Source organism: Parasteatoda tepidariorum, chromosome 8 (assembly GCF_982258835.1).
Source record: "Parasteatoda tepidariorum strain Cologne lab strain chromosome 8, Ptep-v5.0, whole genome shotgun sequence".
NCBI classification, from domain to species: domain Eukaryota; kingdom Metazoa; phylum Arthropoda; class Arachnida; order Araneae; family Theridiidae; genus Parasteatoda; species Parasteatoda tepidariorum.
Genome location: NC_141762.1, coordinates 41447387 through 41474729, shown reverse-complemented (window position 1 = coordinate 41474729; position 27343 = coordinate 41447387). Strand labels below are relative to the sequence as shown.

The following is a 27343-nucleotide window of genomic DNA, read 5'->3' as shown; positions in this document are numbered from 1 at the left end:
ATGCCCAGAAGCCAAAATCTAAATATCTTACTTTGTACAAATTGGACACAGTCTGGAAACCGGAGCCCTTCTTACGACCACCACCTAAATGATAAAATTTAAAGGTAAGTTTAAACTGTACAAAGCAATGAAAAGTGAACAGAACATTTGATTTGATTGACTGAACCTTTTTTAGGATCATCAGCTCCCAAGCCAGAGTGATCTTCAAAAATATCATTGAGCAATTTGTTAGATGCATGTTTAAATTGCTCAACTACGGTATCATTAAGAGGATCCTTATTCTTCTCCAACCATCCACAAAGATTGTATGGTACCTTTAAAATCAATGTTTTGTGTTTACTTTTATGGTATTAGAATCATTAACACAAAGTAATATTACACTGGAATCTATTTAATTTGAACATAGATAATTATAAATGTTAGATAAGTTGAAGCTAACATCAAACAGAGTTTTTCATTAATCACATTTCATAATTAGTTTGAATTTTTTCTTAATTTTTGGTGCAGAAATACAGTAAGTATCTATTTTTGAACTGAAACCTCCTAAAATGTAGGAATCTCAAAGCAATTTTTTTTTAAAAAATTAAGTCCATAAAAAAAATTGTAATCAGTAAAGTTGTTAAAAAAGACTAATGTTGGTAAAGGTATTAAGCTATAGAAAGTTTATTTTCCACAGATTTGAAATTCTTATCTTTATGCATTGATGATACCTCTTTAGTGAAGCATTTAAAAACAGTTTCAAATAAGATGTATATTTTCTCCTACCTTAATGACCAGGAAAAGGCTGCTTCTTATTTTTATACTCATACAAAGATTGCGAATATTCTTTTTTATTTACACTTTTTCCTTTAGGAATTTGCACACTAAACAATAACAAATTCAGTAAGCACAAGATAAATTCTAAAATCTGCACTTCGAAAATAACAAAACATAATATTAGAAAGTACAGAGGATATTGTGTATCTTTATATGAACTTATCTTAGAAGAATAACATTCTTATTTATTTGAATTTTGAATCGAATACTATTATAGATTCTTTTAAGTTAAAATTAAAAAGAATCGACAACACTACTTGCAACAATACAACATTTCTAAATAAGAAATTAAATAAAATACAATATCAAGTTACTTTTATAAAGCATAACTCTCTCTCTCTCTCTGTAACTCGCAAGAAATATATTAACAATGTGATTAAGTAAATCATCCAAATAAATTTTATAAAAATAAATTTGAACAATAAAATTAAATATTATTAATCATAATATTATTATATATTTATTCTACAAAGTTGAAGAAAAATTATTAGAATGATATTATTCCATTTATACTATTTTGTAAAGTTATAAAATAGTAATATTCTATAACTTTTTTAAATTTTATTAAAACCAACTTAAATGAAATAGAAGTTACCATAACAACTTAACAAAAATTTAAAAAAATTTTACTACGAATTATTGGAGCCTAAATACTGAGTTAAAATGCATTACAAAGTCTTTTAAATGTAATTTTAAATGTAAATTATTTAAAATTTGTATATAAATGAGTAGTATACTAAATAGAATTAATTTAAAATTACATTTCTAAAAAAAAAAATACAAAAGAATTTAGCATGAAAATAAATAAAATCACAAAAACATACTGTTCCAGCATAGTGAACAATAGCAAAGTGAGCTTCTTGTTGTCCAGGCTTAGGAGGTTTCGGTTTAACAAAATTTGGAGATTTACCAAGATGATTAGTTTTCAGTTTCTCTTCAAAAGTCTTGTCACTTGCCTTAGGAAACATGGATTCTTCCTCTAAGATTGATAGAACACCCATAGGCTATAAATAATATAGAGATTTGTGTTAAATGTAATGTAGTTGGAATATCTCCTAAAAATTTTGCATATGAATATTTATTTACATTTTACCAGGTAGTCCTAAAAATTATTTTAAGGATCCTGCAAAATTTCAAAAGAAGTAAAAACATTTAAAAATAAATCAAATATTCAGATATATAATGGCAAAATATAAATTTATTTTAGTTAGTAATTGTTTTCTAAAACATGTTATCAAAAAATTACTGATAAGTTTAAAATTATAAATTGCTTCATTTCCAGATTTAGAAGTAGATTAAAGATAACGACTATATCCTAGCCATACTCCTTAATTTTAATTTTCAATACATTTTAAAAAGATAATATATTTGTAATTTAAGCATCTTTCAAAATAAGTATTAATAAAAATTCATATTTATATACTTATGGAAATTCATATTAATTTGTAAAAATTCCTAAAAAAGTATTTACAAAAAATCAAAATAATTTTTTAAAATGAACTTTTACAAATACAAAGCCTTCAGGGTCTGATTATCAGCTGAGGCACAATATGCCAATAATAATTTTTAAAAGGTTTAGAAGAAATTGGGGTCCGTTAACGGATCCTTCACAAAATATCTTTTCATAAAAAGGGACCCTTCACAAAATATTTTAACTTAAAAACGGATCCTTCACAAAATAATTTATCTTTTAACCAGACCCTTCACAAATTTGTTTATCTTCATTATTGTTTTGTTAATCAAATAAACACTTCCCGGGGGGGGGGGGAGAAAGACAGATGTAAACGAACTAAGTTGTCTTCGGCAGACGCTTCTTCCTTTATTCGTCCGAAATGAATATTCTGCGTTCAGCAGTATAGGCTAAATACCAAACATTTGTATGTTGCATCTCTAATTTAGTAACAGCAATTGCTGTTTATTTTCAAACATTTGATTTTTTTAATTATAATTTTACAGTGTTGACCATAATCTTGTATCTATTTACAATTTAAAAACTCCTTGAAAAAGCTTTTTGGAATAACAGGGCCATATTTGCAGAAATTCACAAAAGTAGGACCCTGGTCGAAAGACTGTGATTTAACGTTTATTTTATATTCACAAATTATGAGTAATTTTTTCACAATTCTACATAAAACAGGACCTTTCACAAAATGTCTGGACAGACCCCTGATATGGTATTAATGTCTCTAATTTAATCATAGTCAGACCCTGGTGGCTTCTTACATTAATTCCGAGTGGCAATTTATTAAACTGATACTAAGGAGAAACATGCTATTCTAGAATAGCTGTAAAGAAACTTATATGTTTCATATTTTGGTTAATAAGAAAATAAATGTCACAGAGGACAGGGTATTATTTAAGGCTTGACAACAGAAGTAACTAGAGACAGAAAAATGATAGAGTTAAAATAGACATTTCAAAAGATTTTTCACACAAAGTATCACCAAATCTCATAGTTTGTTTAACTAATTATTAAAAAAAGAAAGATATATTACATGCAGATTTCATAAGCAAGGTTGTGATTTTTCAGAGAAAGGGGTAATTAAAAGCAAAGCAAGCAGCATGCTCATTACCTTCTCTATGAGCTCAATACAAGCTTGCAAATCAAGACCAAAGTCAATAAAAGTCCATTCAATGCCTTCTTTCTTGTATTCTTCTTGCTCTAACACAAACATATGATGATTGAAGAACTGTTGCAATTTTTCATTTGTAAAGTTGATACAAAGCTGCTCAAAACTGTTAAACTGCAAGTGTATACTGCATTAAGCAAGAAAATAATAACAAAAGCAAAAAGCAGTAATTAAAAAAATGTACCTTAAAATACAAAATAATTTTGTTGCTGGCCACATAAATGACCCCAAAAAATGACTGGCTTTAAAAAAACACAAAACATTGACAGCAGCGTTATAAAAAATTGTCTCTTTAAAATTTCATAATTAAGTGCAGCAACAAGGATGCTTTTCCTATAGATAAAGCGTAAATAATTAGTATTAAAATACTGTTAACGTGAATAGGCATCAGCATAACGAAGTCAATATTCACTTGAGGCTCTTTTACACAATCCCTACCTTTTCAATTAGATCAATACAAGCTTGTAGATCCAAGCCAAAATCTATAAAAGTCCATTCAATGCCTTCACGCTTATATTCTTCTTGTTCCAAAACAAACATGTGATGATTGAAAAATTGTTGCAACTTTTCATTTGTAAAGTTGATGCACAATTGCTCAAAGCTATTGAACTAAGTAAACATAAAATGATTAAAATATCATAAAAATTATTTCAGATCCGGTCCAAATGGATTCATTATATAATTGTGTAAATTTTATCATATAATAAAACTTCAGCTTAATAAAATAAAATATATTTAATGTCAAAAGACATTACTTAACGATAATATTTAATGATTTATAGATTATATTTATTTTCAACATAAATTATTCAAAATTTAATATGCTTCTTAATCAAAATATATTTAAGATGTTTGAATGCAGGAGCTACGTTATGCAAAGTTCAATTTAAAAAGAAAAACATTTAAACTATGTTAGAAATTCAATAAAAATGTGATAATTTTTACTGATGATTTTGATGTGATGATTTTTATTTCAAAATTTACATTGTCATTTTTTTAGAAGTTACTGAAAAATAAGAAAAACAGTAATTTTCTTCAATTTTTTTTATTTCAAATAATTCAGAAAAAGTAAAATATAAAAGCAAATTAAATATAGCATTTAAATTAAAGTTTATAGCAAACCTTAAAGGTATAACTTTTAAAAATGGTACTATTAGCAGCCTTAATTATCATTTTAATGAGATCATATTCAGAATAAAACTCTGCCTCATGAACTAGTACTTATAATATAGTTTAAAGGATCTATTTTTTGAATTATTATTTAAGTTGATAACAGAAACAAACCTGTTCTTTTCAAGTAGATAAATTCAAAAGGACCAAATTATTCAAAAATTTCTTTCTTTACATTAGCAAATTTAACTTAAGGGAAAAAATTCTATATTTACCAGGAATACACTATTTTAAAAAAGAAAAATTAATAATCTTGTGAACTTGTATTATGTAATTATTACAATATTATTTTCAAATGTATGAAATATGTTATGTTGATATTGTTACCTAATTTCAACAAAAAAAATTAATGAAAATTTTGAGGTTCAAAATTTTTTTTCTTCTTTATAATTTATAGAAAGTTGATTCAACTATTCTCAGTGAATAATTTTCAGTAAAAAGGATTTTGTTTCGAAAATATCATTTTTCTTTTATTTTTTAATGCATTTTTGCAATTTGAAATACATTAACTGCAAATTAAAACATAAAGAAAAAAATACAAGCTTATTAGTTTGAATTTTTTTTAAAAAATGGATACTCACATCAAAGATTTCAAAACCAGCAATATCCAATACACCAATAAAATATTGTCTCTTTTGCTTGGTATCTAATGTTTCATTTACTCGTTTTACTAGCCATTTGAATAGCCTATCATACATGGCCTTAGATAAAGCACCCACTGAATAAACAACCTGTTATGTAATATAAGTGAAAATATGTTACTAATTTGTTAAAACATTATATACGCTTTCATGACTTCAGTTTTATTAGTAATTATTTTAAGATAAGTTATTAAAGTTATAAATAAAACAACAAACAACTAAAGAGCATTTTTATAATAGATAAATGTAAGCTAAAGATTATTAGATTTAAAATACTTCTAGATTAAATTTTATATACATACTCATTTAAACTTGTAACAATTGATTATTTTACTTTAAGTTAGTTTTAAAATCATAAATAGTTTTAAAATCGTAAATTAACATTCTACAAAAATAAATAAATCATGTAAGAATAAAATTTTACTAAAATTTTAACAAATAATGAGATAAAGTTCTACTTTATTTAATACTACATTTTAAAAATGTCCTTTGTTCTTTGACTAATTAGGTTAAAATTTTTATAATTGTCAACAACCGTTAACAATGCAAACTGTTTAGAGATTTATTATGTACCTATTGCCAAATTATTATATTAGCCTTGTTACAAAAACCCTTATATATCATGTTTCTTAATTCATTCAAAAGTAATGAAAATAATCCTAATTGATTTTACAATCAGGCAACATAAATCTAAGCTCTCTACTGTGTTTAGCTATAAAATCTTACTGTTCTTAGATAGTTTTTAATATCTGACTTACTTCTAGACAAAACATTTGTAAAACAACAATGATAGATCTTCCAACTATTTGGTTACATTGTAATTAAAAACAATTGATGTACCTACAGTGCACAAGAAAGTAAACGAAACAACATTAATAACTTTTGATCTAGTTATCGCATTTTCACGTACTAGAACTCAATTTTAAAGGTTCCAGGGGGTGATCTCAAATATGCTAATTAGTTAGGCAATATTTTGAATAATAAAATCAGACACAAAAGCATACTTTCTCTGAATAAACAGGTCTTTTTCTATGATTCCCGATCCCTAAAATATAGGGAGCTACCACAATCTGCGAAATATGGTCTCAACAGTTTGGTAGGGAGAGCTATTGAAAGTGTGAACGACTTAATGCTAATTTTTGGGTATTTCACCATATCTCAAGAATTTTCTAAGCAAATTGAAAAAGTTTTGAACACAATTATAAAACTTGTTTATCCAAAAATAATTTCATGTAAAAATAATTTTTAACAATTATTTATTATTATTTAATCTATATATAGTATAAAAAATTTTTATTTGTATGGTAAACAAATTTTTTCATAAGTTTAATGTAATTTTATATGGTCAAATAAAAAATCTGAAAAAAATCGATCAAATAGATTCCAAGAAATCAAATTTTTAAAAAAGGTCAGATATTTAAAATTTAATTTCTCATGCACTATTTGACCAATTTTGTAAAAATTTTGTTGTTGTTACTTATGTTGTCACTAATGGCACTTGCCAATACCAGAAAGGCAGCTGAAAATCAAGCAAATTTAAGGCACAGGGTGCATTTCATGTTTTTTTAGTGGCGATACAAATTTTTGCATTTTGACATATAAAATTACATTATTTAAAATTATGTAAAAATTTATATGCCTCACAATTCAAATTTTTTTGGCAATTATTAAATAAAATAATAAATAATTATTAAAAACGAATTTTGCATGGAATTATCTTTAGATAAAAAAAAACCTTTGAGTGCTAACCTGTTCCTTGTTTCTTCCTTGAGTAACCAATTCATTTCCAACTCTGATTTTTGGCTTAAGCAAGTTTTTATACATATCAGCAGCATTGAGGCCTAATAAATGTGCAACTTTTTCTCCAGCTTCAGTTCCATCAGCTTCAGCTTGCTCTTCACGAGGTCTTTGTTTAAAGTGCAACTCTCCCAAATGCATGACTGATGCAGTAATTTTGTAAATATTGAGTTTCTCTTCATCAGTGAAGCCCAACACATCAAAACCATTCTAAGCAAAATAATGAATAAGTTAGTATGAAATTCAAAAAAGAAATCTAAACAATCATTAAAAAAAATAAAGTTTATTTTATAAAGTTCAAGAAAATAAAGTAATAGATAATCTTTAAAGTTTATAATCTTTATCTTTATTTAACTATTTCATTTATTTAAAGAGAACTTATAACAAGTAAATTATTAATACATTTAGTAAATTTTAAAAAAAATCCAATCAATTGTAAAATAAAATTGTAATTAAATGATATTTCACAAAAGAGTAATTTAACAGGTAATCATAATACTGTCAAACTGAGCTTATTGGCTCAACAAACAAATTGGAGAAGTTGATACAAATCAAATTATATGCATAACTCCTCATTTTGTTCAAGGTGACGAACTAGGAAATTAGATGCTGGTATTAATTTTTACTTAACGGACCCAGTCTTTAGCATAGCTTTTGAATTTTAATGCACAAAGATGTTAAAATATTAGAAATAAATTAAATTAATATAAAGTTTAAAATTAACAAATGTTTAAAAAAAAATTAAGCAGAAATCTTACCAGAATACATTTTGTTAAGATAAAAGAAATTTTGTCAAGATAAATAAAAAAAATTAGATCATAAAATTATTTCACTCAATATAAAGTATGATTTCAAATTAAATAACTTTAACCAATTACGGCTTTAGTGACTTGATCATAGAACATAAGAAAACTTTGAAGTTATATTTTCTAAAAGAAATTTGATAAAATAAGCTTTTAAATTTAAAATATCTTAGATACTGTTGTTTTAAAACACTTTGTAATCCAAAAAATATGGTTATAGCATTTTATTTAACAATTAACTAAAGAGAAATATAAAAATAATTAAAGCATAAAAATATTTCTATTACAAAATCGATTATTTATCGATTTGGGAAAAAAAAAGAATTTAAAAATTACCTTTTGTAGAATTATTATCAAAGAATCATTAAAACATAAAATTTTTTACTTCAAAATACTATTTTTCATTGAATTAATTATTTTAAAACACTTTCTGGATAATTTATTAATAGGTAAATTTCTCATAGAAAATACGAAGAATTTAAATTTTTCAAAGAAAATATGAATTTAAAGTTAAAAAATGTTTGCCAGCTTATTTCTATATTTTTCCAAATGATTTTAACCCGAAACATGATTTTGACGCACTGTACTATTGGTGAGAGCATAGATAATCATTTGGAAAAATAAAAATATATTGTAAAGCTTAATTCTACAATGTATTTTTCAGTTATCAAAATAACATTTAAAAGTGGATTTTATTGTAACATTTTTAGATAAACTGAAAGGAAAAGTTATGCTTTTATAAAAAGTTATACGTCAAATGCAGCACTTACATTACGTTTGAATTCATCTCCGCAAAACTTTATATATAAATTCAATGTCCTTCCCAGAGGTTAATCAAATTGATATTAAATGATAAATATATGTAATTTAAAAGGCTTAAAGTCTGAAGAATAATTTAGAATAATGAATAAAGTTTTGTTAAATTGAAATAGAGAGATACGAAGATTTTAAACGATTTATGTTCTTCACCCGATATGTTTACTTCTGCAATTGATTGATTGATTGTTTTTTTTCTTGACGCTATAGGCTGCCTATTTCTGAACGTACTAATATGTGCTTAGAAAAGCCTATAAAATTAAATATTTTTAAGATTCTTTGCTACTTGCATAATTTTGCAAATTGCGCAGATACTATCTGATTAGTTAATAAATATTTGGTCCATTTGGTATTTTTTTCCTTTAGATTGGATTAGATTACATTGTTCTTTAATCAAACTCCTTTACTAATTGGGGTCCCGCAGTGGACTGATCGTTAAGACACGGTTCCCAGCAGATCACCGAAGTTAAGCATCACTGACAGCGGTCAGTGTGCGGGAGGGTGATTCACTTGGATCAGTCTGCGTAGGGACTGAGGGTGTGCGGTATTGGTCCTCTTTAAACTGTTCTACCGTAAAGTGCTCGACTTTGCGCGCAGGTCGTCGGGCTACCGAAGCGAGGGTGCCATCCCCTCTGCAGAGGATCAAAATTGTGATGGCATGTCTTCGGATCTCCCTCAGGGATGTTTCTCGGACCGTCGCCAATAGCCCATTGTGCAGCTCTACTGCGACGTAAATTAACTACAACTACAGCAATTGAGAAAAACTGGACGGAAACAACAAAATTAGCAACTAATAACACATTGCTTGGCCAACTCAACTTGGTTAGAGGGAAAATGATCGAGTGACGCAATAAGCAGTTTCCTTACTGACCAGAAAGCTTATTTCTTTTAGTTAGTTTACTCTGAGTAAGGGATAGAGCCCTAACATAAACATATCAATAAATTCGGTGATAAACTACCTTTTTCAAGTACATATACTTTAGCTAACACTAAAGGCCTTTCTAAACTAAATTTCAGGTCAAGGTCATTTTGACGAGTAATTTTGTTTCATTGTAATGAATGTCGTTATCACATTGCGAAAATTCAAATTAGTTTATGACAGCATAATAAAAACAACTTTTACTTTGTTTCTAACTAGAAGCTGTGCTCCCATGGCTCGAGAATCTGTGAGTGTTTCTATATACGTTTCAGAACGATTTTTCTGTCGGATAAAATTGAAACGCACTTTTAATAATTATACTATCCATTAGATGCTTTCAGAAGCGCCTTTTAGTTTCATCCGTCAAATGAACTGATTTTGATACGTTAATGGCATCTTTGCTGTCATTGACCTCGAAAATAAATTTTCATCATTTGAAAACGAGCATTTCACACTTGAACAGTGATTAAAAACCTGTAATATATACGTTTCAATAATTTATTTCTAAAATGAATTCTAAAAATATTTATCACAATGTGATTTAAAACTTAGAATGTGAAAAAAAACTTAGGTTTAAAAGGTGTTTGAATTTTTTTTTTTTTTTAAATGTTTCTGACGTATAGAAAATATTCCATTATAGAAAATATTCCATTATAATCAGGCAGTACTTATTTCCTGAAAATATTATTTCATGAAAGTGTTTTTAAGTGTTACAATATCATAATTATTAAATTTTATAATTAGGTTAATTATTTAATTAGTCAATATTTAATTAGTAAATATTTAATTCTGAGCTCTCTGAAATTTTCGTTTGGTGATAAGAATTTCCTTGTGGTTAATAATTTTCATACTGACCTGTGGACAACATCACAATATTTTTTTTTTTAATGTAAATGATACTTACGTCAGTTACTAACATATCTTCACCATCATCTACTCCTTCGATATCGGTTTTACCTTGAGACACAAAATGATAATCTCGGACATTGTTGGAAAGAAGAACTTTTTCTAAAAGGGATTAAGGGGAAAGTGACTAATCAACTAGGAATGGAACCACATGGAAAGGAAAGCATGCATGAAAAGTGCACTCTAGTGATTATTTAAGAAGTTAGTGGTTTATTAAACTAAACACAGAAGTGATACGGAATAGTTTTAGAAACAATAAAATCTTTTAATTTATAGCATCAAATATTAGACTCTTTTAGCAGTCAAGAGCTTCAAATAAAGCACTTCGTTTTTAAAATAAAGTTACACTTTGTTCATGAAATCCAAAACTTTTGTTTTACGAAAATAATTTCTATTTAGAGTTAATAAAATTTATGAACAGCAAATTTCATAAATGCATTAAGAAAAACACAGAGGATTTACTTCTTTTTTCTTTCTTTTTTAATTTTCTGATTGTTTTCTAGCTTTTAGAGCTTTACAGCTGAGCAGCATTATATGCAGCAGTGGTGAACTGAACCTAAATTAATTAGATAGTATGAAAAACTCAGTAACGTTTATTATTTTCATATAACTCGGTAACGTTGATTTAAAAAAAATTACGAAAGTAGGAAAACTGTTTCAAAAAGTAATTAAATGCTCCATTTAAAAATGACTGTTGTGAGTTTAAAAGGAATTATTTAACTTTTATATGATTAGTCCACCACTAAAAAGGAAACAGACCCTTGTTAAGCTAAAGAGCGATTTAGTTGATCTGGCGATAACTGCAGCAGTAAAAATATTTTTTGCTATTTTGCAGAAAAATGAGAAAAGATTAGAAGAGATTTAGAGAGAGAGAAAGTTAATACTTAAAGGACAGACAGTCTGATAAACATGCATCAGTAACAACAATCTAAGTAATTCTTCGTGATTGATCAATTCTAATGCATTGAGGATTTTTGAAAGTGGAACAAAGGAGGGAGGATACTTTCTTTGGGAATGGGAATCTTTTTTTTACACAAATTAAAAGTGTAATTTAAACATAAAAGGGTAGATTCTTGGACTAAGGGTAGGGAATCAAGGATCAGATGATTTGGGAGATTTCTATTCTACCGATTACTTTTACATGTTGATTTACTCACATCAGTTAAGCCCATTTCTTCAGCGTCGTCAACCCCTGGTATATCAATTTTACCTTGTGATACGAAATGGTAATCGTGAATGTCATCACTCAGCAGCAGATTTTCTATTTCATCAAAATTAAGCAAGAATTAATAAAGGAAAGAAAGAAAGCACAAGCATTGAGAGCTACAAGAAAAAAGCTCGATTAATGCGCTTAGGCTGAAACTATTTTTTTTTAACAATAGACCGAAAAAAAATGAATTTACAGTAATAAACGAAGACAATTGACTTCTGATTCAAAATTTGCGTTGATATACATTGCGCAAAATAAAAAATAGTCACCTTGAATAACTTTTAATTTAACGATCAGTTCTTAACATTTTAGGACTGAATCTTAATGGCTCGTAAGGATGGCTTCAAATATGCTAATTAATTAGTGCAAACGATATTTTAAGTTACGAAATCAGACACAGAAATACTTTCTCTGAATAAACATACCTTTTCTTCAATGGATTCGGATTTCTGACCCCCAAATTATAGGGGTAGCCGCAATCTGGGAACTATGGTCCCTAAAGTTTGGTCTGGAGAGTGGTCCAAAGTTTGGACCCTTTAATATTCTGTTCAATTTATGTGTATTTCGCCATATCTCGAGAACCTTATAAACGAATTGAACCATTTTTGCACGCAATTATTTAATTCGTTTAACCAAAGATAATTTCATGCAAAAAATAACTTTTAGTAAATATTTATTATTTTTTATTCTTTTATTTAATTATATTCGAAAACTTTTTGTCAAAAAATGCTTAAATGTTTTACATTATTTTGAAGAATATAATTTTACATGGCAAAATACAAAATTTGAGTGGAATTGGTTAAATAGTTTCTCAGAAATCGAATTTTGAGAGAAGAAAAAAAAAAGAGCTTCTTTAAAATTCAATTTCTTCGGAACTATTCGACCGATTCTACTCAAATTTTGTATTTTGCCATCTAAAATTATATTCTTTGAAATTATGTAAAAAAAAAAATTTATGACCTACCATCAAAAATTTTTCGACTGTAATTAAATAAAATGATAAAAAATAATAAATACTAACTAAAATAATCAATACTAAATATTAACTACTTTTCATAATTGTGTGCTAAAATTTTTAATCTCCTTTGAAATCTCTCGAGTTATGGCGAAATACGCACAAATTAAAATTAACATTAAAGTGTCCGAACTTTGGACCACTCTTCTGACCAAACTTTGAGAGCCATATTTCCCAGATTGCGGATACTCCCTATATTTTGGGGATCAGAAATCCGAATCTGTCGATGAAAGTGTATGTTTATTTAGGGAAAGTACGTTCTTGTGTCTGATTTCGTAACTTAAAATATCGTCTGCACATTAATTAACATATTTGAGGTCACCCCCTCGAACCATTAAAATTGAGTCATCGATCATGAAGATCCGATAATTAGATCAAAAGTCATTCAGGCTGATCGTTCTTTATTTTGCGCATTGTACATGATCATAGTACTCAGTAGTTATACATCATTATACACAAAATAATATAGTTTGTTTATAGAAAGAACTCACCTTGCCACACCTGCTGTGTAAACAAGAAATAGAGCATTTCAAATAGGATGACTTCTCTCGTCCCTGATTATCTTTTTCTCGATGACCTGAGTCAAAACCTGTCTTAAATATTGATCTAACTCCCCTACTCGAAAAACTAAAACCTTGTACCCGTAGTCACCGCCATTGCTTCAGACGAATGGCGAAGGGAGTTCTTTCCATAGGCAGACTATAAATTCATTTAACATTTTGAACATAAGTCACTTTAACAAGAATAGAAAGGAATGCCGATTCTGATTTAGGAAATTGCTTAAACACATAGTGGTGGATATAATATGCTTACGCAGGTCGTTCCTTCATCACCACCATTAATGAACTCTAAAAATCCTTAAAAAAAATAAAGCTGAAAAGTATTTACATTTGGTGTGGTAAAATAATTTTTCTACGAGGAATGAAACATAAACCAATCATTATCAAAATATCACGAATCACTGTTTGGAAAAGCTGGATAAAATAATATCAAAACTGGTTTGATTGCCCAGTGAAACTTGAAGGTATTTCGAAAAATTGCCATTCACCTTTTCTCAGATTCCTCCTTTAATAAAAATTTTTTTACTGACTTTCATGCCTACTTCCCTGTTCCTTTGATAAGGATTTTCTTTTTAATTTTTCCTCCCTCGCCGAAATATTAATTTCCTTACTAAGTATTTCTTACTTCATTTTTGATAAGAATTTTTGAAGTATGTATTGATGATGGTGATTACGAAGCAACCTATATGCATTTAATATCAGTGTATAATTAAATTGTAAGATACTGTTTTTCCCGAAATAGCCATAGCATAACTCTTTTATGTTTCTTATTATTTGTCCTTCTGAGTATACTAACTAATGTTCCTATTAATGTTTATAAAAGGTATTTATGTCCATTTATATCCTTTACTGTTTATAAACATTTATTTCTTTTTGGTTTAAGTTTAGTAATTCCGATATATCATTTTATACAAACTTATATCTTAAATTTTCTTTTCTTTTCTTTTTTTTTTTTTTTTTTTTTTTTGAACAGTTTTTATTTTTTTTTAACTCAAAGCCCTGGTTTTCATTACTTATAATATGAAATAAATAATAACAAATATATACGACTTAAGGAGACATAAATAATTAATGCCTGGTTATGTTTAAGGATTACAGGTTGATTGAGGGAAAATATATTTTTAATAAGTTATTTTATGAAATTAATTTGAATATTAAAACATATCTCATTATCTCTAGAGCTATAAACTAAAGCAGATACATTTATTTTCACACTTAAAGTATTTGCACAATTCTTAATCACATTATGCAAACTAAAGAAATGCGTATACAAAACCTAATGACAAATTACGTATTATCTATACACACGTTTTAGAATAAAAGCATATCTCCAATCAAATTGTATAAAAATATCATGAACGCAAATTATAATGCAGAATTCATAGCAAAATACGAAACAGATATTTTAAAAAAAAAATCTCTTCATCGAAATTTTTGAAGAAAAAAAAATTTTATTAAACAAAAAAAAAGTAATAATGACCTCCAAATTCTGCTTTGCTATATTTTACTGATATTTAAAAATACTGTTTTGAAATTATGTCATTTCCAAAATAAATAACAATAAAGTAAATAACCTTAACTGCTTGTCAAAGCAAAAAAATAATGGTTTTGATTAAATGCGTAAATTACTTCTCACATAGTCCCTACATTATTAAAGATAATCAATTTTGCAGTCATTACTTTAAAATTGATTTAAAAATGTATTTTTTTTCATAACGTTTCAAATAAAATGCTTACCTTTTAACTTTTTGATTTTTCCTGACATGATTTGGTAAAATATATGATAAGAACGTTCCAATGGTTGTTGAGATATCACACGAGCTTTTTCAAGTAAATCTAGAGTATTGAATGAAATAAAAAATTAAAGTATTAAGATTTAATCTAGGAACATTCATGTATACGTATATTAAATGAATTTTAATTGGAATATGCAAAGTAAAATCTTAAAACTAGCAACATAGCCTTACATGTTTCGATATCTGCACCAGCAAGTTTCCCCATTGGTCCAAAATGAATTCGAATAAATTTACCCTGGAATAAAAGGAAATATTACTTTAAAACATGCATGAGGTTAAATTTTTTATTACACTTAGACCATTATTTTTTTTTTTTGAAAAATATGTTTAAACTTTGTTTTATAAATTGTAATTGCTCCTTTTTTACAAAAATTTTTAAATATAAGAAACACTTGTTAAAAAATTTTTTTACTGAAAATTATTTAAAAAAAAATACTTTTGCTAAAAGTGTTTTACATAAAAGCATTTGAAATATACTCACAAATCTGGAAGAGTTGTCATTTCTCACAGTCTTAGCGTTACCAAAAGCTTCCAGAACTGGATTAGTTTGAATGACTTGATCTTCTAAGTTGCCCTATTTTATTAAAAAGAGATACCCATGATGTAATGTTTTTATAAAAATATGTACAAAACTTGCTTTTTTTTATTTAGGGATCTTTAATCCATGATCCCTTTACTAAACATAATAGTTCTAAGCATTTTAGTTACTTTAAAGTACTTGTTAGAATTTTCCAACAATATATGAAAAGTTAATAGAAATCTTAAACATTCTTATTTTTAAAATTAAATAAATAAAGCTAATTATAATTTGTTATCAAATGTGTGCAAGATATTCTAATTCTTAAAATGAATGATTGATAAAATAGGCTAGTAAATTCTAGTGTCTAATTTACCTTTTTAGACGCGTCTTTCTTGTCTTTGGCAGATTTCGAAGAAGCAGCTCCCACGTTTGCAAAATAAGCAATAACTTTCTTGGTATTTTCCGTTTTACCAGCACCAGATTCTCCTCTGTAGAATAAAAGAACCTAATTTAGCTAATGTACTTATTAAAAATGAGAGAGATTTGACAGTCTCACACAGTATCCCTTACGTTGATGTACGTTTGTTCTGTTCACCTGTTACAACAAAACAATCTAGGCTCTCAATATAAGTTTGCGCAGATCATACATACAGTTTATCTATGGAAAAAACTCCCCTCGCCTCTAAATCTAAAGCCGCCTGCTGTTATGGAAAAAAAGCAAAAAATGGCGCATTTCAACTCTTCTTTGATTTCCTTTATCTCGTCGACCCAAGTTAAAAACAGCGCCCCTACTTGAAATAGTTAAACCTTGTAACCTTGGCCACCACCACTGCTCCAGACGAATGGCGAGAGGAGTTCTTTCCGTAGACAAACTATACGTTTTCTTTATATTACTTATGAACATACCGAAGATAATAACAAGGATGGTGCCAGGGGAAAGTTCAAGCATCCTAATACCCTACTGTCGGGAGATTGAGGAGATTTTACACACACTCATGTAGAAAAAATATTATTTCAACAAAAATTAAAGAAATGAGCATATAAAGTTCAATTTTTCCCCCAGTCTTGAAGGTTCAGACTTAGAATTTTCTTCCACTCATTTCTTCAAATCAGATATAAATATTTACCCATTTTAACTTAATAAGTATCGTTTTAAGTCATATATACGTGCCTACAGCAGATTGCAGTAGATTTTTTTTCTAACTAAGAGTAAACTTTAAGTGGATTTACTCCAATGAAAAATTATAATAACCAAAACATGTAGTTCATTTATTCTCCATTATGGGAGAAATTTTTTAAACCATAAACTATTTAGCATATTTTATTTAAAATTATGATTATTAGTCCTTTATTTTCACCTATATATAATGATTTGAAAAAATAATAATTCAAACAAAAAGAACGCAAACATAAGATCACTTACGTAATTAACATAGACTGGTTTTCTCGATCTGGAAGAAAAAAAGAAACAATATTGTAATAAACTTGTAAAAAATTTTAAAAAGAAAACATATTATTAAATTACTGTAAGCAATTATTATACTCATTACTTACTTTGTAACATGTCGTTGTAAGAACCATCTGAGACGGCAAATATGTGTGGTGGCATTTCTCCTCGTCGCTTGCCTTTATACATTTGAACTACACGGTTTGTGTAAATAGGAAATCGCTTGTAAGGATTGATTGCAACGCAGAACAAGCCGGAATACGTCTGTTAATAAAAATGAAGACCAAAAAATAATGTTTACAAAAATATATGATAAATTTGATTGAGTCAATTAAAACTTAAATAGAATTTATTCGATAAATATTAGAGATTCCTCTGCTGTTAGAAAACTAATTCTTAGAAAATATTGATCTTAAAGTCCTTCAATAATGTATTCAAAAAGAAGTATCATGAAAGTATAAGTTCAAATAGTATCTCGTTAAAATTATAAGTTCAAATAGTATATTGTCAAACAATTTTACAAAATAAAGTTTCTATGTAAGGAGTTTAAGGAATTATCTTGGAAATCTTTAAAATATATTTACATTTACTAGAAACAATTTAAGAAAATTATCTGAAAATGAAAATAGATTAATACTTAAAAGCTAAATTTTAATTGCTTACAAAAAGGAGGAAAATTTTTAATTTATTAATTTAAGACGATCAGTTCTTAGTATTAAATTACAATGAAACTCTACATTCATATTCTCTTCGAAATATAATAAAGTTAGCTCTCAAATTTCGCCTTCAGCGATCAGTTAACTCTCAGGTAAAAACTTAAAATATTTTAAAAACCAAAAAAGTGGCTAGATGTGCTATTTTTAAATTGAAACTAATACTTTACGGTAAGAAAATGAATACAATTTATTTACTAAAACGAATTCGTTAATGACAACTTTTAAAATCGTTTTCTAATTTTCAATTTTAAAATTTTATTATTATATAGAATACGACACATTCACATACCATTAATTTACATATTTAGCTTTTGAACTTTAGATAAATTGAATATCATGAAAAGTGTTTGTCAGTTTATAAACAAATTAGATGAAATGAATTTTTAAAAAAAAAGTAAAAAAAAGGACAAACTCTTTTTATTAAGCAGTATCGATAAAAAGTTATGACCATTTTTGTTAAAAATTGTTTAAAAAATATTCTGGATCTTTAATGATTCCAACGTACAGTCTGAATTAAAAGCCATTGGGCTGCTGATATACACCACTAGCCATGAAAACGATATTTTAATTAATAAGTTTTTGCACACAACAAAACCTGCAATATAAATATAAGGAATATTTAATAAAAATTTAAAACAATATTTACAATTTAATTAACTTTAATAAAATGTGTAAAACTTTGAATAAAAATGTTTGTTTTATAATTTAACAAAAAAATTATAAGACTGATATAAATTAATAAATCTGAAAAAATAAAAATATTTTCGAGGAAAACATGTCATTTATTTAAACTATTGCGAATGAAACACTTCTAGTAAAAAGATCTAACTCCATAACAATAATACACTTATAATTATAAAGAAAGAAAAAGCTCAATTGAGATTATATAGAAATAAAACTTTTGAGAAAATGTGCAGTTTTGGTTGTTTGTAGTAATTTAATCAAAATTCCTTGATGTAAATCCACGATATCGATATGTATGCCAACTCTTCTCCGCAGATAAAAACAAGATGAGTATGTTTCAAAAAAGCAAAACAAAAATATATTTCTCTGGGAAGCACTAAAAAAAGGTAAAATATACGGGAAAGTATATAACATCAAAAATATAGCAAAAATTCAATTTTATGGGAAGCACTATAGGGAACAAATAATCAAATATCAAAAACTAAAAAAGAATCTTTTTAAAAAAGATTTAAATATGAAATGAAATTCAAAATCATTTGAAGTAAAAATATATACTTGATTATTCAATATATTGTTATTCAAGTTAGGCAAAAATACTAAAATAATTTTTTAAAAATTGTTAATGGTTAGCAGTCATGCTTTCTAAAGCGATACTTACGTAGATGAGTTTGGCATAGTATCTTTCTTTTAAGTTGTAAAGGACACTAGGGTCATTAAGATAAGTAAGATTGGACATATCTTCGGTTTTTTCATATTTAGGAGGGTTTACTTGCTGAAGGTGTTCTTTTTTCACTTGTTTCTGATAAGTAGGATAAGAAAATAGACAATTAAAATCAAAAGGAAGAAAAAATTTGAAAGAAAACATTGTGGTGTAATGTAAAATTTTTTATTACCAACAGCTCCACGTTCGCAGAATAATTTCAGTGGGGTAAAAATCATTCGTTTTTATAAGCATTTGTGAGCATTTCATAAGCATTTGTGAAGCAAAAAATATGCTATTTTGCTGCAAGCTTCTCACTTAATAGTTATTGTCCACAATGTTTTCCTTCTTTTTTACTTACATAAATAAGATTAATGTAGTATCTATCCCTGAGGTTGTGCAAAACACTTGCTTCGTTCAAGTACGTTAAAGATGACACATCATCGCATTTTTCAAACTTTGGGGGATTCACTTGTTGAAGTTGTTCTTTTTTCAATGTTCGCTACAGATAGCGATAAGTTGAAAAATTGACACATCAATTCATAAGAAAACAAATAAGAAGCAAAAAACAATAAGGAAACAGTTCAAAGTACTTTTATAATATTATTTACTCAAACAGTGCAATATAAAAATTCATCAACCATTCGCAAAAATTAATGGGTTTTTAATAACAGTTAGCTGTTGGCACTTGAAATTTAAGTTAAGGAATCGGTGCTTTGAATACACTGCTAGAAATTTTCGTACACACTGAAATATAATATCATTCAAATATGCTGTAACCTTAATATGATACCAAATTGGAACATATTATCATGCCTTTTGAATTTAATTGCACAATACTATGGCTCAACTTAACTGAAATGTGGTTAAGCTTAACGCTAAGATCGAAGCACCATTGCACGATATTATGGTTGAACATTTAACCAGTTTTTCTCATAATGTAGAATTACAGTAAAATAAGTAATGCTAGCTTATGCAAACATTTTTTTATTACGTTCTTTTTCGTTTAAAATTATAAATACAACAAAATTATTACATATAATCATATCCATGAGAAGATACGCTTAATGATTATTTTAAAATATTGCTTAGATTAAGTATATTGAGTATATTAGTATATTGAGCACTTACAGTGCTCAATATACTAAGAAATTTGTCTTTATAATAAAATGCTGATGTATTTTTATTTAGGCTTGGTAGAGTAATTATATCACAAATAATACTGAACTTTGTAGCTTTCAATTTATTTAGTTAACTTGAATCTAAGAAAAATTTAACTTAACATAAAGATATATTGATCTTTTATTTTGTTTAAAAGTAACTTCTTTCAAGATATTTTAAAAAAGTTTAACTCTTATGATATTTTTTTTATTTCATAATACTGGTATATCTATATGTATAAGGTGCAAAATGTTTTATATTTTTTAAATTTTAACTTCGAAATATATTTTATAAAAGAAAATAACAGTAAAATTATTTAGTTTAAAAAACTTTTGATAATGCCCTGCGTAAATGAAGTAAAATTCACTTAATTTTATTCAATTATAGTCAAATTCAATAAAATTGACTTAGCGTTCGAATAATATCTCGAAAAAACTCTTTAAAACTTTTCAAGTAATGTATATTGAACTAAATTGTCTAGTCGGCAAAAAGGAAGAGTGGTTACAGTTGACAAGATAGCGGAAAACAAGACTGAGAGCCTTATGCGTCACCGAGATGATGAGGAAGAATTAAATTCTTAAACTAAATACGGTACGAACAAAAACTCATTTTGTAAAATGTCTCAGAAATGACCAAATGAAGTAAAGCAGTGTATTAAAACTATATGTGCTACTCATTAATTAAAAGATGCATGCTATCAATTGAAAGTTCGTATATGGGATATTTTTAAACGACGCTCGTTATTAAAAGATCGGCATTTTGTTGGTGAACACCATAAATATTATTTTTATACATATAAAATAAACTTAAAACCTTTCTTCCTCGAAAAGAAGAGCATTTTTTTCTAAAAAAAGAATAAACCAAGAATATCGTAAATTGTCTGTTTTATGTTTTTTTTTTTTAAAAAAAAGTGATATTGAAGACTTCTGAGACTTTTAAATAAAAGCTAAATATTTATTTTCAATGTGATTTTAAAAAGAGTAACATAAAAAAAGCTTTTTACTTTTGGCAATGCAATGATTGATCATATTTTCAAATCTTTCAAGACAATGATTTTAAAGAAACACACAACAATTCCATGTATTTCTAAAAAAATTCATGGAAAAGTTTGTTTATTTTATTTTTCTAATCAAAAGTATTTTCTGTGTTCTACATGACCACTGTGACGTTAAATAACAGTTTAGAAATTAACACAGCTTAAAAAAAAACATGTTCCCGGGCTCTCAATCGGTAGTGTGTGTGTGTGTCCTATTAATGTGTTTAATTATACCTTAAATCAATGTTTACATTCTTGGTGATCAAAGACTTACTTACCTCGTCTCCTTTAACATCGACAGTGCACATATCACCTTTCGTTGAAACAATGTTTCCAAGAACGAAGCCTTCTTTGTCATCCGGCACCCATACCATCTTCTTGCCATCGTATGGCTTAGTTTGGTCTTTTCTCTTTTGTTCCAAAGAGACGAACAAGAATTCGGCTGGGTCAGGATCATCACTTGGTTCTTCGAATTTTCTCGGCATGATTAAGCTGGTTCGGGACGACGGTGATCAGCAGAACGTTTTCAGGTTTTTATCTGTAAAATACAACAGCAAAATGATGTTCACTTACAGTACAATAACTTTCAGTTTGATTGAATTTCTTTCAGCTAAAGGATCTTATGAAAAGTTAAAAAATTACAAATAATTAATCAAGCTGTGAAACATAAATTGTTAGAGGAAAATATTATATTTGTGTGAAACTACTGTAACTTGAGTTTTCAAGAACTCGATGGCTGTTGGTTGAAATCACTCGAATCAACAATATTTAAATCAACAATATAAATTTTTTCCATCTAAATACGCATCCATTCATACGTATCCATACATCAAATTAGCCTTGTTATCTTTTCTCCTTTGATTTTGTTTATTATGTCTTCTTTCCTAGTTTGTTTCAATGGCAGGTTTAGATTATAACATTGCTTGAATCAATTATCCTGAGGGGAAAATATCTTTGATTTTAGTGCAGCTATGCTTTCACAATAGTCTTTTACTTCTGGCAATTTAGCCGTTTTTGTGTCACTAGCCATTAAACTTCAAAGTCAATCAATTATCCTTTCACAATCATGAAGACTTAAAATTGAATTTTAATTAATTATTTTAATTATTTTTCATTTATTTGTTGTTGTTTTTTAATTTTATTTATTCAATTTTGTGTAACTACCGTTACCATGAAAATTTAGTAGACCAGCTAATTAATTTCTATCTGAAGGAAAGGAAGCAAAGTGAAGAATTCCTTCCTAAATCTGATACCCTAAGTAGTCAATTTATTATGACCACCAAACAGCAAATGAACTATTACTTCAGAGTGTAGTGGCTAGAGGACCTTAATTTCGTGTAAATGGTAGTCTGAATACAACATTATACCTTAAAATGATTGTTGATCATCTACATCCTGTAATTCTAATGTTTCACCCCGAAGGCAAGAGGTACTTACTTACAACATGATGGAACATGATGGAGACTTTACTTTTGCCCCATTAATTTTTCCGATCTAAATCCTATTAAGCATATTTGTGGAATAAAGTTGAAAGAGGCATCTTGTCATCTAGAACCATAGATGTATTAAAACAAAAAAGTAGCCGGACTATGGTAAACCCATAATAAAGTGGACACTCAATGCATAATTTCCATCATACAAGACGAAATTAGTTAAGGTCTATACACCACTATTTAATTGCGGACTACTATTCCATAGTTCTGTTTAGCTTACGAAGTTTCCTGATAAATTCAATATGATATATGATTTTATAAATGCAAATATGGTTTTTTCATATTTTTTACATTTTCAGAGAATTCATCTAAGACAAATCACAGAAGCAAAAAAAGATGAATAAATTTTTTAAAAAAAAGAGTTTTTAGTAAGTACAGAGATAGACACGTTATTTAATATAACTATTATAATATTGTAGATGCAGGAGAAAAAAATATTTAGTGTTACATTATTCAATGTTATATTAAGAGGTCATTCAAATATTTTTTGACAATTTTGGACTACTCTTTCCTCCTTGTCAACAAAAATAAGTGATACTACTCCCAACCTCGCCCATGGTTAAGTCGCAACACCCTTTGTTTTTTGTTTCAATTTTGACTTTAAAAGTAGTAATATAATTTTAAGAATAATTTTAAATAAGTGATGCAATTTTGTTTAAAATGAAATTTATCTTCCAATTCATTTTGTAAGATTTTGAGTAGAATATTCTATAGGAATCATACAGTTTTCATTCCGTGGTTAAAACTCTTGATCTCTGAAACCTAAAGAAATTCTTTTTCTAACATTTTCTGTTCCAAAGTTAGAAATTTACATATTTTCACACACGTAAATTTTCCCAAGTTTTTTTTGTCACAATTTTTATTCATTATTATTATTATTTATTTATTTTTTCACATTAAAATTTTTTTTTAAATAAGATGATTTAATGTCTTACGTAAACATTGCTCATACCCCTCTTGCCACCGTGTCAGCAATATAAAAGAATCACTAATCCTCACTCCGTAAGGTGCTTACGTAATATTTAAACAGTCCTAATCCAATATATATCTTTCTCTTGCTTGATACTCAAATCAAACTGTTTTACAGTTTTTGTTACCAACAACTATTTTGTGATGAATCCCACAGCTTCCACTCTGTATTTAATCGAGTGCATTCTGTTATTGAAAAAATTAATAAAAGAAATGAGACTTCTGAGTTCTTGTAATAATATTTGAGCTCTCAATTACATATTTTATGTAAATTGTCAAACCCCGGAACAATCTTCTTAGTTGATTTCGGATTGCTTCGCTCACTCATTAAACATTTATATATTTTAGTCCAGCTTTGTATGTATATTGGTACTCTTTTTAAAATGAAGTCTTATAAACACTCAGTAACCTTTGATTTATGAACATTTCATTTCAACTTATATACATTATAGTTCGACTTACTCTCATTTCAAAGCAATTTCGAAATAATATTTGTAACAAATAATGCATAGAGTTTTTGTAGTTATGCAATTATAGATAGCAGTGTTTAGTGATACAAACGATTCAAGCTCTTCGCGATAAATACAGTATCTCGGCCTTTGCACTAAACTAATCTAATTAATCGACATTGATTTAGTTACATTATTTATTATGTGCTGAGTTAAAATTGAAAAATGAGAATAGAAAAGAAGGAGAGGCTAACTAAGCATCATAAAGTAAATAATAGTCATAAGAAAATAATTAAAAACATAGTTAGCAATTTTTAAAAATGAGCGATAAAATAATTGAAAGTCTTCTCGTCATCTAATTTTCTGTGCATGAATTATTTCGCTCTTAGTTGAGGGGGAAACCTGGGAAAGGAAATTTTGATCACTTTTCGATTAGATAGAGGACTTAAATTTCAACAAGAGTTAATCATTCATTATCAATTAAAATTTAATTGGTATTTTAATGTAAGGTAAGACCTATTTAAATAAGAAATTTATCATTATAAATTTCCTTAGAATTTAGAGAGAATAAATAATAATAAAGAAAATTAAAATAAATAACAACATTTAGTTTTCATTTCGGTTTGAGATAGAGACTATATAAAGAAGCATATAATTTTTTCTCCCCACATAGTTAGACTTACGTGCCATTCGCCTAAATAATTTCACATTGAATCGAAGCCTCCTTAGATAAACGCTTTTCGTTAAAGTCTAATAAAATTTTCTAAGTTTTTTCAAATTTCAACGAAACTTACAATTTAGTCTTTGTTGTGTGTTCTAATGCAAAAGCATTAGAATGTAATGTTTTCTAATGCAAAAGCATTAGAAAACACTGCTATCATATCTTCGATTTCTAAAATATAAGAAATTAAATTTTTCAATACTTACAACCGATTACGGTAAGATAATTTAAAAAAGATTAGCGACAAAAATCCACAGAAAATGATTAGATAAGTAATGTCTCTTTGGAGTCTTTTTTAAATTTACAAATTTAAACTTTTGTCGTTGAATAAAATAAGACACATTCTTATAAATTACTTTCACATTGAATAATAAATTGTTCATATTTTTAATAAACGTCTGAAAACCTTATTTTGAAAGAAATACGACTTATTTCATGCAAAAATTAGATTTTTAAAGTGAGAAAATTATTTTGTAAATAATAACTTTTTGGAATCTTTTTTCTAATTTACAGTTTTAAATTTCTGCTTTTGAATAAAAGACGCTTCTCGAATAATAAATTATTCTAAAGTAATAGGTTGTAAGTGATTTTAAGCGTGAAAGCTCATTTTAACACATTTTTTACACAAAAAATCTGTAAAATATATAAGAAGACGCACTGCTTGTTTATTCTTATTGCTAACAACTCTTAAGAATATATGTAGTAAGTATTGATAATATTGTGAAAACAGATAATAGATTTAATGGTAAATAATAATACGTTTAATAAAAATAATTATTATAAGCATTTATTTCTGACCGTGCTAAACATTTCAATATAAAAAGCTAAACATTTCAATTATAAATTGTTCGAAAAAAATTTACAAATTTATTCTGCTACTACCGAATTATTTTTTTTATTTCACAAAACAGTTATGCAAAGTTACATTTAATTATGCTTACAAGAAATATTGTTGGTTAAAAATATTCGATTCAAATTTATTTTTCGAAAAAAATATCATTAGCCCTATTAGTCGACTTTTAAAGTCATATTAAGTCTATTTTTATTTACATAATTTTAAATAAATTGGATTATTGTAATAAATAGAGTATTCCTACCCCTGAAAAAAACAATAACGTCCCCTATAATATGACTTTTTAAAAAAATTATTTCTGACAGCGTGTTTTTTTATATTTAGAAACAATTCTTACCCCTCATGTTCTCCCCTGTTTGCCCTCATGTTCTCTATGGTGTTCGTTTTGAAAATAGCGATATTGTATGCTAGAGATGGGGGCTCAGGGGATAGAGAGTTCGCATCCCAATGAGGTGTCCCGAGTTTGAATCCCAGCTATTGTTGGTCCATACGAATTCCGCACCCGGCTCGCACCGACCGCAGTGCTGACGAAAAATATCCTCAGTGGTAGACGGATTATGGGTTAGAGTCCCCTTGCCGTCAAACTAACCGTGCTAGGTTTTTGTGGTTTTTCACTCCATGTTATGCAAATCCGGGTTAGTTGCATCAAAAAGTTCTCCACGAAGGCTAATTTCTCCCGATACTTAATCCAGGAATTGCCTTGTCTTCTGAATTGGGTTACAAGTCTACGGAGTTAAACATTGGTAGCCATAAACTCTAAATTAGGTCAGCTGTTCAACGACGGTTATAAAATAAAATAAGGTATACTATGCTGCTTTTAAAAAGGGAGATTTTTTTTTTGTTTTGCTTTAAAGTCTTTATAAAAGTAATCTAATAGTTTAAATATCTCTGAGCAATCTTTTTACGATTCCGAGTTCCACGGAAATTCGTCAAGCACTTTTGTTTATAGGAAATAGCATTATTATATGCTATTATCAAACGGAAATTCTAAATATTTGTAAGGTGATCTGAAAACGCACTTACATGGAAAGTGTGACTTATCACTATTTTACCCGAAAGTTCTTCATTTTTTTTTTTAAAAAAGTACCGTTAGATTACAACTAAAATATTCTAAAATTTCCAAATTTATAGATATCTCTGAATTTAATTCTAAACTTACAGATATCTCTAAATTTAATTCTAAATTTATAGATATTCTAAAATTTCTAAATTTAAATGAAAGATACGTAGAATAATATTATTTTATAATAATATTATTTTATTAAGAGTATACATCATAAGTAAAGAATATACATCACTAGTAAAGAATATACATATCTAAACACCGAAAATATGTAAGCCGAAACACTCTTTTTTGATAAATAATTCATCAAAGTAACGTTACTTCGGAGTTGTTAAGCTCAAAAGTCAGAAAAAAAAGTTATATGATTTTCTTATTCAAAAGGTAAGGCTTGAAGTTTCTTTGCGAAACTCATAAAGTGAAACTATAAGTTTTACATTATCTACGTTTTCAAA

General features: G+C 27.4%; 1 protein-coding gene across 31 annotated transcripts in view; it reads right to left on the bottom strand.

Moving 5' to 3' along the window:
• LOC107457063 (myosin heavy chain, muscle) overlaps positions 1-27343 on the bottom strand; it is a 58460-nt gene that overhangs the window by 27613 nt on the left and 3504 nt on the right. For 7 of the 31 annotated variants that reach the window (XM_087150182.1, XM_087150161.1, XM_087150175.1 and 4 more), the window contains exons 2-16: positions 21622-21881; positions 19105-19245; positions 17154-17310; positions 17023-17050; positions 15973-16087; positions 15561-15653; positions 15251-15314; positions 15021-15119; positions 10497-10600; positions 7007-7264; positions 5198-5347; positions 3885-4055; positions 1641-1820; positions 167-314; positions 32-84 (exon numbers count right to left, since the gene is read on the bottom strand). In XM_087150182.1, the coding sequence (XP_087006308.1) occupies positions 32-84; positions 167-314; positions 1641-1820; positions 3885-4055; positions 5198-5347; positions 7007-7264; positions 10497-10600; positions 15021-15119; positions 15251-15314; positions 15561-15653; positions 15973-16087; positions 17023-17050; positions 17154-17310; positions 19105-19245; positions 21622-21828 (1968 nt within the window). In that variant the 5' untranslated portion in view covers positions 21829-21881. Of the gene's footprint in view, positions 1-31; positions 85-166; positions 315-1640; positions 1821-3389; positions 3561-3884; positions 4056-5197; positions 5348-7006; positions 7265-10496; positions 10601-11655; positions 11760-15020; positions 15120-15250; positions 15315-15560; positions 15654-15972; positions 16088-17022; positions 17051-17153; positions 17311-19104; positions 19246-19507; positions 19649-21621; positions 21882-27343 lie in introns of all 31 variants that reach the window. The other 24 variants (XM_087150177.1, XM_087150154.1, XM_087150170.1 and 21 more) reach the window with 7 other exon arrangements.